The sequence below is a fragment of the Sinohyriopsis cumingii genome, chromosome 9, assembly GCF_028554795.1.
Source record: "Sinohyriopsis cumingii isolate HCF-2022 chromosome 9, ASM2855479v2, whole genome shotgun sequence".
Classification (NCBI taxonomy): domain Eukaryota; kingdom Metazoa; phylum Mollusca; class Bivalvia; order Unionida; family Unionidae; genus Sinohyriopsis; species Sinohyriopsis cumingii.
In genome coordinates this window covers 36,312,131-36,329,137 of record NC_142969.1, presented here as the reverse complement: position 1 = coordinate 36,329,137, position 17,007 = coordinate 36,312,131, and the positions used below count along the sequence as shown (strand labels likewise).

At 36.2% G+C, this 17,007-nt stretch overlaps 1 protein-coding gene across 1 annotated transcript in view; it reads right to left on the bottom strand.

The window, feature by feature from the left end:
* The window catches only part of LOC149791554 (transient receptor potential cation channel subfamily M member-like 2), a 206,550-nt gene extending 190,680 nt beyond the window's left edge, over positions 1 to 15,870 (bottom strand). Inside the window, exon 1 of the mRNA XM_089969446.1 lies at positions 15,673 to 15,870. Coding sequence (XP_089825572.1) covers positions 15,673 to 15,870 — 198 coding nt within the window. The remainder of the gene's footprint in view (positions 1 to 15,672) is intronic.
* Between the last annotated feature and the right edge of the window lie 1,137 nt (positions 15,871 to 17,007).

Below are 17,007 nucleotides of genomic sequence, written 5' to 3'. Positions count from 1 at the left end.
TGCTGTATTAGCCGTGAACAAGGCTTTTATATCATCTATATTCTGATATGCATTCCATTTTAACGAATGTCTTATAATTTTCCTTTATGCATTTTCAACGTGCAAATTATAAATAAATCAAAGTTTCTCTTGTGGCTCTTACAAGACGGCTAATAACTGAATAATGAGAACGATTTACCTCTCTTATATAGCCACTATGTGCACATATAATCAACACACCTGAATCACTGACAGAATTAGCCAAATATCGACTATTGCAACTTGCATAAGGTGTTGTGTGCATTTCGTTTGCAAAGCGTTAGAATTTTATATTTTTTAATTCACCTTAAAAAAATATTTTTTTCATATTTATATTTTCAAAGACATTTAACACAAAAATTCCAAACCTCATGTGTTTACCTTCAATAATGATACAGATTTAAACCATTATGACACTGGCCTTAACAGACCTTAGATCACAAATAAGTGTCCTATACAACTTCTTCATTCATTTATCAGTACTAAACTTTCCACTGTGTCCAAATTCAAATACATCATATGTTGATATAAAGTATCTGAGAAGGTGAACTCACGGAGAAGTTATTGTCATAGTTGAACCGGCGTTTTAGTTTTCTTTTTGCATAACTAGACTATAAACAAAGAACCGTGGAATGGGTCAAATAATCATATGCATTGTCATCCACATTAGAATGCTCAAATCCTAATGAATAAACAATAACCTATACATCAGTACCAAGAATGCTTAAACTATCTCTTCTATCACCACAACATGAGAGGGCAATAGATGAATATTAAAAATGTACTTATACTTCATTCACAGGTACTGAACCGGAAGTAAGAATTGTGATATGAATCCATTCTTGCGTGGCAGATACGAAGTCAAGCCGGCCTGGCCGGTAATTAACTCTCATCTGATACACAACATTTGTCCAATACCAAGTCAAAAAGAAATTAAGATAGGTACAGTTATACAACATATGGAGTGCAGAGTGATATCCCTAAATATAATATGAGTGAAATGTTATATTCTTAAAGAATATTATAATGGAGCTTAACGATTGACCATATTACTAAACAAAATGTAGGTGCATGTTTGATTTTAATTTAGCACAAACAATGCACAAGAAAATTCAAAAGCATTAAAATAAAACTTTCTTTTTTCTATATACACACTGATGCAAGTAATTGGTCATGTCTATTGGATCGTCCATTTATACATCTGTTCGCCCGTCTGCGCATCACTTCAGCGAGTTTTATTTGCAACCTGTTCAAAATCTAGATTGACTGATTGAGGTTATTGTATTTGGTGTGATGTTTCACGACGATGAGCAGCTGGAAATAAAATTTGTTAGATTCTGGATTCATTTTAGGGAATAAAATGAGTTGCTGTATTTAATATGCAGTCCATAGACACTCCAGCTCTATCAACCGAAGATCGGTAGTACTAGTTGTTATGATGTTTTTACGAGGACGAGAATACGAGGTTGAGAAGATGACAATGAAGGTTTCCAAAACTGAATGACACCCCGGCAGTGGGTGGGTTTAAAGTGAAAATTTAGTGTTTTACGAATTAAAAAAGTACGCATATAGTTTTATTGATTGCATGTGTAATTGTTTGTTGTTGTTGTATGTTTGTATAAATAGTAATCTTCTCTCTTATCCTCTTACATGAGCTTCTTTCATTTTCGCTTAAGAACGACACTACAGATGTGACCTTGGGTATTACGCATACTCTTATAGAGCACTACAAAAACAACTGAAACTAATGAAACTAGACAGTTAAAGCGGTATCATACCTGCTGTGCTGGCAAGATTTAAAACATAACTAAAGACGGCTTGTATATGCGTAAGATACTATTCAAGGCTAAGGTTTATCTACCTTAAAATTACTTCAAAAATATTTCAAAACACGGCTCAAGCCGCTATATAATGTTAACTTGTAACTAGTTACTTGTTTCAATAAATTGGATATAGGTACAGGCGAGTTAGTGTACATGAATTTATAATGACAGTGTCATTTACTGCATTTACTTTAGACAATAGAAGGCGTTTAACGCTTATATATAAAACTCCATGCATACGTTTGAATGCACACTTCCCGCCAGGAAATTATACTGTGTAGTCATAGAGACAAAATTAAGATTGGGTCTACTTTTGACAGAGTAAAATCCCTCTATTGTGATTTTGCTCCCAAGTTCAAACTTATATTCGGAATACATTCTACTCTGTTGTCATTTACCATCACGTACACACACACACGCACACACACACACACACACACACACACACACTCACACACACATCCCTTGAAATGTATTAGCCAAATGTCCATAAACGAAAGGTAATGTGCGAAATAAGAGTTTCGTTTTGTGTCGTATCTTTCTGTTACAATACATTATGTCATACGTACATTTCATCCTTGCATGAAACGTTTAAGCCTTTTTGATGTCATATATGACGCGTATTAGATCCACTTCAGTCTGAAATAAATCACTCGCCCCCAAAAATATGGTATATTTGTTCTTTCAATTTCAAATGTGGTAGCTGGAGGAATGATGACCAATAGGAAAAGAAACAGAGCATCATGGGCTCTAGAAGAGATATTGCTACTTGTACAAAGCAACGATTACTTAAAATAGTAAATCAAACTAAGTAAAAGTATTCGTAAGACAGCCATTCATTTTGTATGTGAGGAAAAAGAGAGTAGAGCAACCTATCTATAGTTTACAGCTACTTTAGGCGAGAAATAATCATGTTGATTTCCCCTTGGAAATTCAATCTCAAACAAAATTTACGAGGATGGGGGCGAGGTGTGATTGGCTCGACAGAAAAAGCCTGTCCAAACCCCTTGTATATGCTTGATATACTCAATGATAACAATATTTCGACCGATTGCAAAACACTTCTGTCGGACATTAATATTCTTATACGTAAATCTTGTTATTTTTCTTATTTTCTACTTCACAATTGTTAACTCGAGTAATTTCAAATTCATTTTATGACAAGACCAACAAAGAGTCTTTGTTTGACAGGTGTCTGACTGATAGAAAAAAGTCATAAATGTTTCCAAATCATGGAGTCCTAAGATTTAAACAAAAACAAAAATCTGAATAACCTTCATATATGTGTGTGTGTGTGTGTGTGTGTGTGTGTGTGTGTGTGCATCCAGTACATTGTTTTAAACATTCGAATATTCTAGCTAGACCATAGTCATCCGTTCAAAAGAGAAAGGATAATTTTTTAAATGATTGAAATAGATAATAGCTAGTGTGGATCATCTAGCCAATGAACATTATGCAAGGCAGTAATGCCTCGACATGCATTGTTGCAAGTTTGTATTACTAGTATTGTGTAATACTGTGAGGAAAATACTTATGGGAATTAGTTAACATACTATGAAAAGAACTCATATTAGTGCAGTGTACCTGATGCAAGTTCAAGTTCAAAATTTGAATTTGATCAATGTATTCGTATTTCCCTCTGACTCCACACATTTGTGGCAGAGAGAGAGAGTGAGAGAGCGAGAGAGAGAGAGACAGAAACAGAGAGAGACAGAGGCACAGAGACAGAGATACAGACAGAGGGAGATACAGTGGTAATTTTGATAAATCTGTTTTGAATTGTTTTCTTCCTTTAAATCTTTTTTAGATAAATAGTAAATACGAATATTTGTTGTTGTTATATTTTCTTATTTTATTAACACCATAATTTATATGTTAATATTTTTGGGAAGTTGAAGGTTATTTGTTTTTAGTATTTGGGGATGGATGGTTGGCTATTTTTTTGTTACATTGTGATTGAAATATTTGTACACATAGCACTGGTTCTCTCCAAGGACCCCAGGAGCTGGAGTCAGGCATAACAACCTTTTCATAAATATGTACTGCTAATGACTACAATTGGGTGATTTGGAAAGCGTTTTATTAGGAGAGATGACAATAGCCATATGAACCGTCAATTTTTAAAACAGACCATGAACTGCACCAGACAATTCAAAAGCATTCAAATAAATCTTCCTGTTTGATATACACAATGATGTAATTAATAGTCACGTCCATTTCACCGTCCGTCCATACAGCCATTCGCTCGTCCTCTCGTCATTTCAGCGAGTTTTATTATAAATCTACATTAATTGACTGAGTTTATTGCATTTGGTTTGATGTTTCACGACAATGAGCAGCTGACAAAATAGTTTTAGATTATGGATTCAGCCTAGCGAATATAATGGGTTGCCGGACTTAATACGCAATGTATATATATATATTCCATCTCTATCAACGGAAGAACAGTAGTACTCTTTGTTATGATGCTTTTACGAGGATAAAAACACAATGAAGGTTTTGAATTGTGAATTACATCCGGCGGAGTCTGGATTTGAAGTGAGATTTTGAGGGCTTACGGATTAGAAACGTACGGATATATTTTGTTATTGTTTAGATCTAAAATTATTTGTTGTTGTTATTGTAGATTTGTGTGTGCAGTAATCCTCTCACTATCTCATCCTCTTACTCGAGCCTCTTTCATTTTCTTTTAAAAACTATATTACATCTGTGTCCTTGGCTACTACGCATAATATTATAGAACACTCCAACAACAACAGGAACTTAGTAGTTCAATCGGCATCATACCTGCGGAGCTGATAAGATTTAGTAAATAACTAAAGGCGAGTTGTGCATGAATAAGACAGCGTTCAAGGCTAAAGTTCATCTACCTTAAATTACTTCAAAAACATTTCAAAAGAAGGCTCAAGGTGCCATATAATAACTTGTAATTACCCGCCTTTGTCAACAAATATGATAAATGCACAGGGTGGCATTAATATACATGATTTTCTAATGACACCGTACCATTTACTGCATTTACTGTAAGTGTTTAGTTCAAATATACAAACACGTCTGAGGGACGCATTATGACTGAAATATACATTTACATAATTTAAGCAGATTATATGCACATATACTGCTGTAAAATGTTTGATGTCAAACCAAAAATACAATTTCAAATCTCGAAGAGCAACATACAGACTATCAGAGTATAAGGCAGAAAGGAAGGATGAATCACCAAACGAAAAGAAAATGGACCAAAAGAAATACAGGAAGAAGAAAAGAAGAAAGAAGGCCAGAAAATATAATCTAAATTAATGTCAAGAATAATCAGTATATGCACGCATATATTGTTTCTTTCTCTTGTTATCTTGCTTTATATCAACATATGCTATTGTTATTACGATGACATACACTTATCCAACAGTGTACATTGTTGGTCACCCACCGCTCACCCAATCAATACACACATATATAAAATAGCCCGAATGTAGACTTCCTGCCTCAGTATTCTACGCTGTAGACGTGCCCCTCAGAGCAAAACAACAAAGAAATAAAATAAGTGTTTGTTCTATTATTTTTTTTACTGAGAAAAATCCCTCTATTGTGATTTTTCTCTGTAATTTAAATTTATCTTCTGAGTAAGTCCTACTCTGCTGTCATTTACCACACACAGACACACACACACACACACACAACAAATTTTCCATTGAAATCTATGAACCAAATGACCAAAAACGAAAGGTAATGTGTGAAATACGAATTACATTTTGCGTCGTATCTTTCTGTTGCAATGCATTATGTCAGATGTATATTTCAAACTTTCTTGAAACGCTTGAGCCTTTTTGATGTCATATATGACGTGTATTAGATCAACTTCAGTCTGAAATAAATCACTCCCCAAAATATGGTATATTTGCTCTTTCAATTTCAAAATGTGGTAGCTGGAGGAATGATGACCAATAGGAAAAGACACAAAGCATCATGGGCTCTAAAAGAGATATTGCTACTTGTACAAAGCAACGATTACTAAAAAGAGTAAATCAAACTAAGCGAATGTAGTCGTAAGGTAGCTATTTAATTTATATGTGAGGAAAAAGAGAGTGGAGCAACCTATCTATAGTTTATAGCTACTTTAGGTGAAAAATTATCATGTAAAATTTCCTCTTGGAAATTCAATCTAAAGCACACTTTACGAGGATGGGGCGAGGTGGAACTGACTCGAGGAAAAAATCCTCTCGAAACCCTTTTATATGCTTGATATGTCCGATGATAACAATAGTTCGAACGATTGCAAAACACTTCTGTCAGACATTAATGGTGATACACGCAAATATTGTTCTTTTTCTTATTTTCAGCTTCACAATTGTAATATCGAGCAATTTCAAACTTATTTTATGACAAAAAGCAACAAAGGGTATTTGCATGACAGGTGTCTGACTTCATAGAAAACCAGCCATAAATGATTCCAAATCGTGGAATCGTAATTCCTGGACCCACGGTACTAATTCAGCTCCCCGGTAAATATATGGAAACACAACAAATTTAAATTTCTAACTACTCATGATCAAATATATAACTCAGTATAAATCTAGCGTTGACGCAAGCTTCTTAATGAAAGAAACCACACGAAGGCGGATTTTAATATATTCTTTGCATATACAAGACTTTTCAAACATGTGTTTCAAAGTTTAAATTGCATCACAAGAGCATTATTTTCTATTACTTTTGTTTTCAGTTACAGTTATGATTCTTGGAACAAAAATGTTGCTTTTCACTATCAACCGATTATGACTCTAGAAACCCAAATTTACTCCTTTTTGTATGCCCTATTCCAATATCCGGTCAACACTTTTCCATTGAATGAGTACCAGGAATCATGCAAGAGAAGCTGTACATTCATGGAGGAAGTTAACTGTTTTACTTTGAAGTGTGTCCACTATAGAATATAGTTCCGAAGCAGTTAAGTTTTGCTGGAGATTGTTACAGTGCTTCTTCTTTTTCTCTTTCTTTTTCTTCTTCTTCTAGAGAGTGGGGGAGGAGGCTTTGTGTCAACGAAATTTTAAATATGATCTTTGTTTTTTGTATAATTAGTATACGTAAACACTAACCAAAAATTGCCTTGACCCTGTACACCTATTATTATATGGACTCTGGTTACATTGTAAGGTACTCTATGCAAGTTCAAATACATGGACCCTAGATAACTGTGGGAAGCGGGAGATAGATGAAGATAACAGAGGGAATTTCGATAGAAAAACTCCCAAAGATTGTTGGAAAAAATATTTTACTTTACACTATCAACCGACTATGGCTCTACAAACCCGAATTTACTCTTTTTTATATGACCGATTTCAATATCTGGTCCCCACTTTTCCATTTAATGAGTACCATGAGCCCTGCAAGAGAAACTGTGCATTGTCGGGGGAAGTTAACCCTTCATTTTACTTTCAAGAGTGTCCGCTGCACGGTAAAGTTCAAAAGCAGTTCAGTCTTGCTGGAAATTTTTACCTTGCATCTTCTGTTTTTTTCTTCTTCTTCTTCTTCTTCTTTTTTTTTTTTCTTCTTCTTCTTCTTCTTCTAGAGAGATGGGAGCAGGCTTTGTATCATTGAAATATTAAATATGATCTTTGGTTTTTTTTGTATCATTAGCATAGGTAAACACTGAACAAAAATTGCCTGGACCCATTACACATTATTATATGGATTCTGGTTACTTTGTAAGGTACTCTATGCAAGTTCAAATACATGGTTTTCTTCGAGATCAGTTTTTTATATTCTTTCTTACTCCACAGTTTAACCATTTTGTGTATGTGTTCTTCATTGCAAAGACATTTGAAGAGGAGATAAATGTGGGAAGCTGGAGAAAGATAAAGACAGCAGTGGGAATTTCGATGAAATGTTCTATCATGTATACAAAAATTGGAGTTGAAGCGGGGAATATCAATAATTGCTCTCGTTATTTTCTTCTTTGTTGTTGTTATGATTATTAATGTATTTAGTGTATATGAGTCAGAGATAGAACAACTTTTAATATGCATTATGTACAGTTGATTTTTAAATTTTGGAGAGAGGAAGAGGATAAAGTATTCTTCTGGAGCCGGGATATTAATTTTATTTCAACTGGAGACAATGGACATAATAGTTTCTTTTTGGGGGAATGGGTATGCTAAAGAAAACTATTTTTGATCAAGCTATCAGAAAGATGTCATTTGTTTTTAAATAAATCTCAGGTCACGCACTTCCAATTAGATACAGTTTATGTTATTTAATATTTAAAAATTCTGTTTTGTGGACTTGAAATTTAATTAGTATGATTTTTTGCTGTTTTTGTTTTTTGTTTGTCTTTTACTGTTTGGACCTCATGTAGCGTCACAAAATACTTTTGGTCTAATTTATAGAAAAATATTATATTATATTCATTATCTAAACGAATTATCTTGAAGAGAATGAAAACTTCTTAATCTGGCCATCCCTTTATCATCGGTTGAGAACAAAATTACCTTTAAAAAGAAAAAAGGCTTGAAATAGATAACAGCAGATGGGCTTCAAGAAATTAGCAGCATGGTCTTCTTAGCGGTGGCTGGGTTTGAAGTGAAATATTGAGTGCTTAAGAATTAAAAAAGTACGGATATATATTTATTATTGTTTAGATCTATAATTGCTTCTTGTTGTTGTTGTAGGTTTGTGTGTTCAGTAATCCTCTCACTATCTCATCCTGTTATTCGAGCTTCTTTCATTTTGTTTTCTTAAGTACGCAACTACAGATGTGACCCTGGCTAGTACGCATAATCTTTCAGAGAACTACAATAACGAATGGCAAGATTTAGCACATAACTAAATGCGGGTTGAGCATGAATAAGACAGCGTTCAAGGCTAAGGTTCATCTACCTTAAAATTACTTCACAAACATTTCAAAAGAAGGCTCAAGGCGCCATATAATAACTTGTAACTAGCTGCCTTTGTCAAGAAATATGATAAATGCACAGGGTGCTGTTTATGTACATGATTTTCTGATGACACCGTACCATTTACTGCATTTACTGTAGACAAGTAGAAAGTGTTGAGCTCAGATATACAAACCCATTTATTCAAGGTCTGAGGGTACGTATTATAACTGAAATATACATTTACATAATTTACTCAGATCATATGCACATATACTGCAGTAAAATGATTTATGTCAAACTAAAACATCAAGCTCAAAACTTAAAGAAAGAACAACATACAGACTGTCAGAGGATAAAACAGAAAGGAAGGAGGCACCACCAAAGGAAATGAAAACAGAGGAAACAGAAATATAGGAATATGAAAAGAAGAAAGAAGGCCAGAAAATAGAAGAAAATAAATTAATATCAAGAAATAATCAGTATATGCACTCATCTATTGTATTTTTAATCATCAGTGTATCGCTATTGTAATTACGATTACATACTCTTATCCTGCAGAGTATAAACATGGTCGCCCATCGTTCACCCCACCATACACATTTTCCATTGAATTTGCATGAATGAAATGTCCAAAAATGAAAGGTAATGTGTGAAATACGAATTACATTTTGCGTCGTAATGCAATGTTGCAATGCATTATGTCGGATTTACATTTCTTGACAGTTTAAGCCTTTTTGATGTCATGTATGACGTGTATTTAATCCACTTCGGTCTAAAATATATCACTCGCACCAAAAAATATGGTATATTCGCTCTTTCAGTTTCATATGTGGCAGCTGTACTGATGATGACAAACAAGAAAAGACACACATCAGCATAGGCTATGAAAGACATATTGCTCCTTGTACAAAGCAACAATCAGGCAAAATCTACAAACCCGTATTTATCCATTTTTATATGACCGATTTCAACATGTGGTTCCCTTTATTCTTCAGTTTTCTCTTTTATTTCAGAAGCAGTTTAGTCTTGTTGAAGATTGTTACGTTGTTTCTTCTTCTTCTTCTTCTTGTGTGTGAGAGAGAGAGAGAGAGAGAGAGAGACTGAAATTTCGATTGATTTTTTTAAAAATCTCGTTGTAAATAAAAAGATTAATATGGACAATATAAGGTTAGGGGTGGTGAGGAAGTGGAATGCTACAGATTAGAGTAAGGTTGTTGTTATAAAATTGGTAGAGAGCCGTACATTTTTTCCCCCAAAATTTTGGACAACGTCCCCAACGCCCAGAAAAAAATTACATGCCTAAATAGCAGGTTCCTTATACGATGATACTGTCTAACTTGCATGTTGTGGGACCGACCATTTTATTAATGTGGCTGGGAGCTGTGATTTGTTTTGAGGTTTTATTTTTAATGCCTTACCCTTATTTAGCTACCCAGATGTACTTACTCTGATTTATATAAAATGAGCCTATTGCATCTGACACATTGCTGTAAAAAATTGAATAATCTAGCTAACCCATAGTCATCCGTGAATTTGTTTTTAGAAAGAATAGTTGATGAAATATACCTTAGCAGGTGTGGATCACATAGTCAAGAATCGTCCAACACGGCTTTCATGCCTCGGCATGGATTGTTGCAGGTTTCTATTACTGGTATCCTGTAAATCTGTAACAGAAAATATATATAGATATAAATAAACAAACTCCGGGACAGTGCACACATATTATTACCAGAATTATCAAAAGTCATAATAGCGGAATAAATTTTAATTTTGCAAATGCCTTTTCAGTTCTTTCAGTCAAACATTTCATCCGATTAAACTGTGTCCTGGAAAGTACAAAATACGTACATACCTCAGAAAAATCGTCATCGTAGTTTTTTGAAATTTAATGTCTTTTTTAGCTGTCACTATAGCGATGGGAATTAATTGTGTGATTTCGGGGAACATTGATAAAGAGATATAACTTGCAGCATTATGTGTTTTAGAAAACAAGGACATAGACTGGTTTCTAGATTGAAACAATGATCTAGCAATATTAGAAAACCTAACAGTTGTGATGCTAGCTGAATATGTCGAGAAGGGTATGTCAAAGGAAAACAATTGTGGCCATAGCGTGCAACGCTTCAAGGTCTCTATGCTATAGAAAGTCAATCAGAAAGAACGTTTAAATCGCTCGCTGTATAATGTTTTAATCAAATATACAACAGCATATGAATGGTGTAGAAAAATCAATGCTCCTGAATTTGGCAATGCTCATATTCATTACAGTTGCTAATCCTTTATTGTAAAAAAAATTAAATGACAGTTAATGACTAAGCTTGCTAAATTATGCAAACAAAGGTTATATGATTTCATTTTGAAATCGTAAAAATAGTATATTTTAGTTGAAAAAAAAATTAAAGATCAAATAAGCAGCAATTTTTATATTGTGGCTCATCTCTTAATTACGTTTCAAGGTATACATAAACATACGGTTCTGAATCTTGGATATTCTTCTCCAGTCAAGTTCCGGGGAACATCCCCTGAAACCATCTCGGGTTGTCATAGACCAAGAGGAAGTGATAAAAGCCGATGATTTCTAGCTAAACCGTGCTCCGAGCAATATGGGGGTATAGAGGCAAAAATAAAACGTTTTCTTAAAGTTTTTTTTTCTAGGAATGCGCACTTTTGAACTAAATTATATGAATAATACAAAAACTTCCTGTAGATCATAACAATATAACACGACTCCATAAGCAATGTGTTTAATGAATGCTTAAACATTTGTTTCAAAGCATGTTTTTTGGACAGTTTACGAAACGGGACTCGAGTCTATGGAATTTAGAATAATGCCAGTTAAACGGTAATATTCGGAGATGGGGTATCTTATTATCATTATTATTATTATTATTATTATTATTATTATTATGGAATTATATAATCATATGAAATATCAAATACCCAGACAGAGAGCCTGATGCCAGTGACCACTCTTCATCCAGATTACAACCCATTTTCTAAGTCAACTGCCTGCTGGGTTTTCCAAAATGGTTTTATTTAATTTCCCAGAGAAAACCTTGATCGGACGAGCGAAATAGCTCATTTTAATGTTAAAGTTATTGAAATAATATTCACCTATTTATTCATCTGCCTTTATCACAGTAAATCATTGTACAAAGCTGAAAATACTTCATCCCTTCTAAGTCAAACATGTAAATTTTAGATACCAATGAAGCAGAGTATAAAAACTATACTATATGCTCTGTGTTTACTAACTGTCAAAACAATTAAATAATATGTTTTGATATATAAAGAACATTTTTCAAAATACATCTTAAAAGGGAGAGCTGTGTAATGGTTGTCTCAAAAGTGCTCTCTATAAGGGAACATTTTAAACCATATTGGAAACTCTATCTTTATTAATTACATCAATGATGAATACAAATAAAGTTTCGCCACTGACATTAAACAATTCCACCGTATTCAGTTCCGCAAGATTTTCACTGTTGAAACTGTTAATCTATATCGAAAACAATGGACAGCGTTTAGAAGATACGATATGCTAAATGAATATAACTATTCAGGGGTAAATATTGCCGCATAAACGAAAAACATCCGTTCTGCTTTGTTCTAGCCAAACTTTTAACAAAAGTCACTAACACAATCTTTTAAAGATAAAGAAAACTTTCACTCAATACATTTTGAAAGACAAAGCTTTGTGACAATTGATCCAAAGTTACTCTATGCGGGGAGAGTTTTAAATCATATCTGAAACAATATCTTGATGAGTTTAATCAAAGATGAATGCAAGAAAATGGGTGCCACAAACATAAACTAATACAGCCTTTTTCCATGAGGCAGGGCTGCTTTGGTACGAAATTTTTTCGGACCTATAGAAAACAATGGACCACATTTAAACAAGATATGCATTTATTTGGGGGGTGGGGTATACCTTATGCAAGAAACTAGATTCTTTATGGTTTGTGCTCGCTTGACTTTCAACAGAAGTAACTACAATATTTTCATGCATAAAAAAAATTTCATCCGATAAATTTTAGAAGACAAAGATCTGTTAGAGGCGACTGTTCCAAAATAAATCTCTGTAGGGAAGTATTGTAAATGATGCTTGAAACCATATCTTTATGAGTTCGGTCTAAATGAATACAAGTAATGGTTTGCAACGAGCATTAAACAGCACAAACGTATTCAGTTAGGCATGTTTTCTTTTGTTAATATAGAAAACAATAGACCGCATTTAGCATACATAATATGTTAATTGTCGGGTAATAGTGTAGTGGCATAATTACAGAAAGGATATCTAAATAGCAGATAAACTCTTGTTAGATAACAACTACTAACCTATGATAAGTTTGAATGCCATGGCATATGTTGTCATTTTATTCTCTCTATTTTATTTTATATTTATTCGTTTCAAAATGGCATGTTTTATCTGACAGATCACAAACATATCGTACTCTTTTCCTAACTTGCTTTCATAGTTTGTCTGCTCACCCTCTCAAAGCTAATTCTACAATTTATAGACCTAGTAAGTAGTTATGCATTCGTGGGGGAGTAGTTTTGTCTGTTGCAAGCACCTCAGCAAGCCACTCTTAGCTTTTCCCGGTTTTATTTTTTTATCCTTAAATGCAAAGTGGCCTTCGTGGATTGCTTGCCCAAGCATGATTCCTTACTAAGAAATATCACTCTGTCCCCATTGGCTGGAGTTGGCGTTATAATGAATGGAGTTCAATTAAATAACTTCAAATACAACAATGTTTTTCATTGTAATGCCGTCCGAACAACGATGCAGAGAGATAAGAACAAACATCTACTGTTGACGCGATGCAAATTGCTCACACGTAGTTCAAGCAATGGAAGAACTTAATTCGTTAGGCTTAGGGAATAATCGATAGAAAGTGTACCTTTTATGATCTACGTTTTCATACAGTAAGAATGGTAGACGGGAAACAGTAAACATATCGGAATACAAATTTCTAAACTTTTCACTTCAAACTAACAACTACAGAATTATTTCCAAAGATTAAAACATTTCATGGCATAACAAAATACTGAAATCCGAAAGTAGCATCATCTGCTTCTTCATTTCTCATTTGATATTTTCTACTGTTCCTGACGCTTGTTGATTTTCCACATACGAGCCACACATATTTCTTAATTTACTTCGCACGTATCATCCTTCTCTCCTCCCATTCGTCTTTTCTTTACCTCGCGTATTTTGTCTTCTAGTCTGCATTTTTATTTGTGTCTTAACATACTTAAGCATTTCATCGCCTGTTATAATTTGAGCTTCATTAATTCTTTTGGAATTCAGTGACTTGGATGGAACAGGAGGGATGATGTCTGACAATTACTCTGGCGTCGACCCCTGAAACAATGATAAATTTATTTAATTAAAGATACTATATGTTGCATAACATGAATATCTATGTGACACTGATTAAAAGATTAACTAAGGGTTCTGTGTTTCAAAGTTATACATTTCTGCTAATTTCAGGTACTCAGCAGTTTCAGTATGATGACACCAGTAGTTATGGAAGAAATTATGGGTCTTCAGAAATGTAATATTATATTTGGGACACAACGGGCGTGTGGAACTTTTGGGGACAGAATGACGTTTAAGCGACGGTTACATCATGGTCGATATACCCCTTTTTTGAATTCTGAAAATAATGGATGTCACGATAATAGTCTATGGGAATGAATTAAAACTAGAGTGATATGCATATATTGATATACAACGATTTTCACAGGCGAATAGCTAAAATAGCGATTTGTTGTTCGTCCGCCATCGAGTGGACGAGGACCACTCTCCTTATCAGAGGGTTGGAGGGGCTGGTTCTGTTGTGTACGTGGGCAGATGGCTGATGATGCCAATCCTTGCACGGAATGTTCGTTTGCATAAGGGACAAGGGATGAGTGTGACATCTCCAAGAGGGTTGATGGCAGGCGCTTTTCTGGCCTGCCTCTTCAGCTCTGCAGCTGTGTTCTGTTATATTCGTACAGCTTGGAGCCTTTGTGCACGGAGGAACGCCAGGTGACTCGATCGCTTGCTGTTTGTTCCCAAGAGTTTATAATGAACGCTTTCAATGCAGCTTTCATATTTTCTTTGAAGCGTTTCTTCTGACCTCCGTGGGATGGCTGTCCTTGCTGTAGCTCGCCACAGAAGGGTCTCTTAGGCAGACGGTGGTCTGGCATGCGTACAACATGTCTCATCGTAGCTGTTACTGAATCAGGATGGCGTGGATGCTGGGGAGACCTGCTTGGGCGAGTACCTCAGTGTCTGGAACCTGGTTCTGTCACTTGATGTTAACTATTTTCCTGAGATATGTGGTGTGAAAGTGGTTTAGCTTCCTGGCGTGGCGTTGGTACACCATCCGCGTAAAGTAGTGTAGGGAGCACAACTGCCCTGTAAACCTTTAGTTTGGTCCGGATGCTGATGCCTCTTCTATTCCAGACGTTCGCATACAGACTGCCGGAAGTTGCGTTGGTTCTGGCAATGTGGAAGTTCACCTCGTCGTCAATAGTAACGCTCTGTGATTGTGCTGCCAGGGTAGATGAAGCGGTTCACTATGTTGAGTTTTTGGCTGTTGACGGTGATGTTGGGCTCAATATAGGGGTTTCCAGGGGCTGGCTGATGCAGGACTTCAGTCTTCTTAGTACTGATGGTGATACTGAAGCATGTGCAGGAGCTGGAAAAGATGTCAACGCTGCGTTGCAGGTCGGCTTCTGAGCCAGCGTTGAGGGCGTAGTCGTCAGCAAACAAGGATTTCCCTGGTAATGTCTGTCATAACCTTGGTTATCGCTTAATGCCTCCTGGGGTTGAACAGTTTGTCATCCGTACGGTACCTGATGCCGACTTCAACATTTCCGTCTCTGAATGCATTAGTCAGTATGGCGGAGAACAATAGACTGAACAGTGTCGGTGCCAGAACACAACACTGCTTGACACCATTGGTTACTGGGAATGGCTCAGAGGTCTCTCCATTGTCCTGGACTCGTGCCTGCATGCCGTCGTGGAAATGCTGAACCATGGATATAAATATTTCTGGCATCTGTACCTGGCGATAACCTTCCACAAGCCTTCTCTGCTGACAGTATCCAAGGCCTTTGTCAAATGGACATAGATGGAGTAAAGGTCGGCGTTTTTCTCTTGACATTTCTCCTGTAGCTTCATCGCAGCAAACACAACAACAACAATCCCACGTTCTTTCCGGAATCCACATTGGCTTTCTGACAGGAGTCCCCGGTCAAGGTGCGTAGTGAGGCGGTTCAGTAGGATTCTGGCGAGTATCTTTCCCACGATTGAAAGCAAGGATATACCTCGGTGGTTGTCGCAGGCCTGGCGGTTCCCTTTCCCCTTATATAGATAGATTACAGAAGCTTCTTTGAATTCCTGGAAGATCGTCTCTTGCTGCCAGATCAGTAAAAACATTTGGTGGTGCCTTTCTGTCAGGGCTGTGCCACCTTTCCTGTAGACTTCAGCTGGGGTGGAGTCTGAACCAGGGCTTTGCCACTGGGAAGCACAGGTTTTGCCACTGGGGAGCACACGTATCGCTTTCTGTGTCTCGAGAAAGAATGGAGGGTCATCCAGTGCTTCGTAGATGGATAATTGGGTGAGACGACTGATAGCTTCATCGTTGATGAATGAAGGGGGATTCAGGACGCTGTCATAGTGTTCAGTTTATAGTTGAAGAATCTTCTCTCTGCATGTAGTTAGTGTGTTCCCGTCGTCGCTGAGAAGAGGAGATGATCAGGATGATGTAGGTCCATACACTTCTTTCAGGGCGTTGTAGAGGTTCTTCATGTCATGCCTGCCTGCATAGCACTGAATCTTATCAGCTTCGTTGCTTAGCCATGTGTGTCGCATCTGGGGCAGTTTCTGCTGTACCGTTCTTTCCTGGAGATGGACTTGGGGTTGTTGAGGTAGGTTTGATGGAGGCGGAGTTTCTCATCCAACAACTGCTTGATCTCGTCGCAGTTCTCATCAAACCAGCCTGGGTGCTTTCTGGTTGAGGGTCATAGGATTTTTGAAGCTGTGCTGTAGACCTGCTCTCTGAATGCCGCCCTGTTGGTCTCCACATTCTGATTGTCCAGAAGGTGGATTTTAGACGTTCTTCCGGAGCATCCACAAGAGACTGTTTTGTACTGGTGTGTTTCAGCTTGGTGATGTTTAGTCGTTTAAGAGCCTTCTTTCCCTGCGGTTGTTTTTTGGGCTGAAAGCGGATGTTGAGCTTGGTGATGATGATTTGGTGGTCTGTCCAGCAGTCGGCTCTAGGAATCTGTCCAGTAAGGTG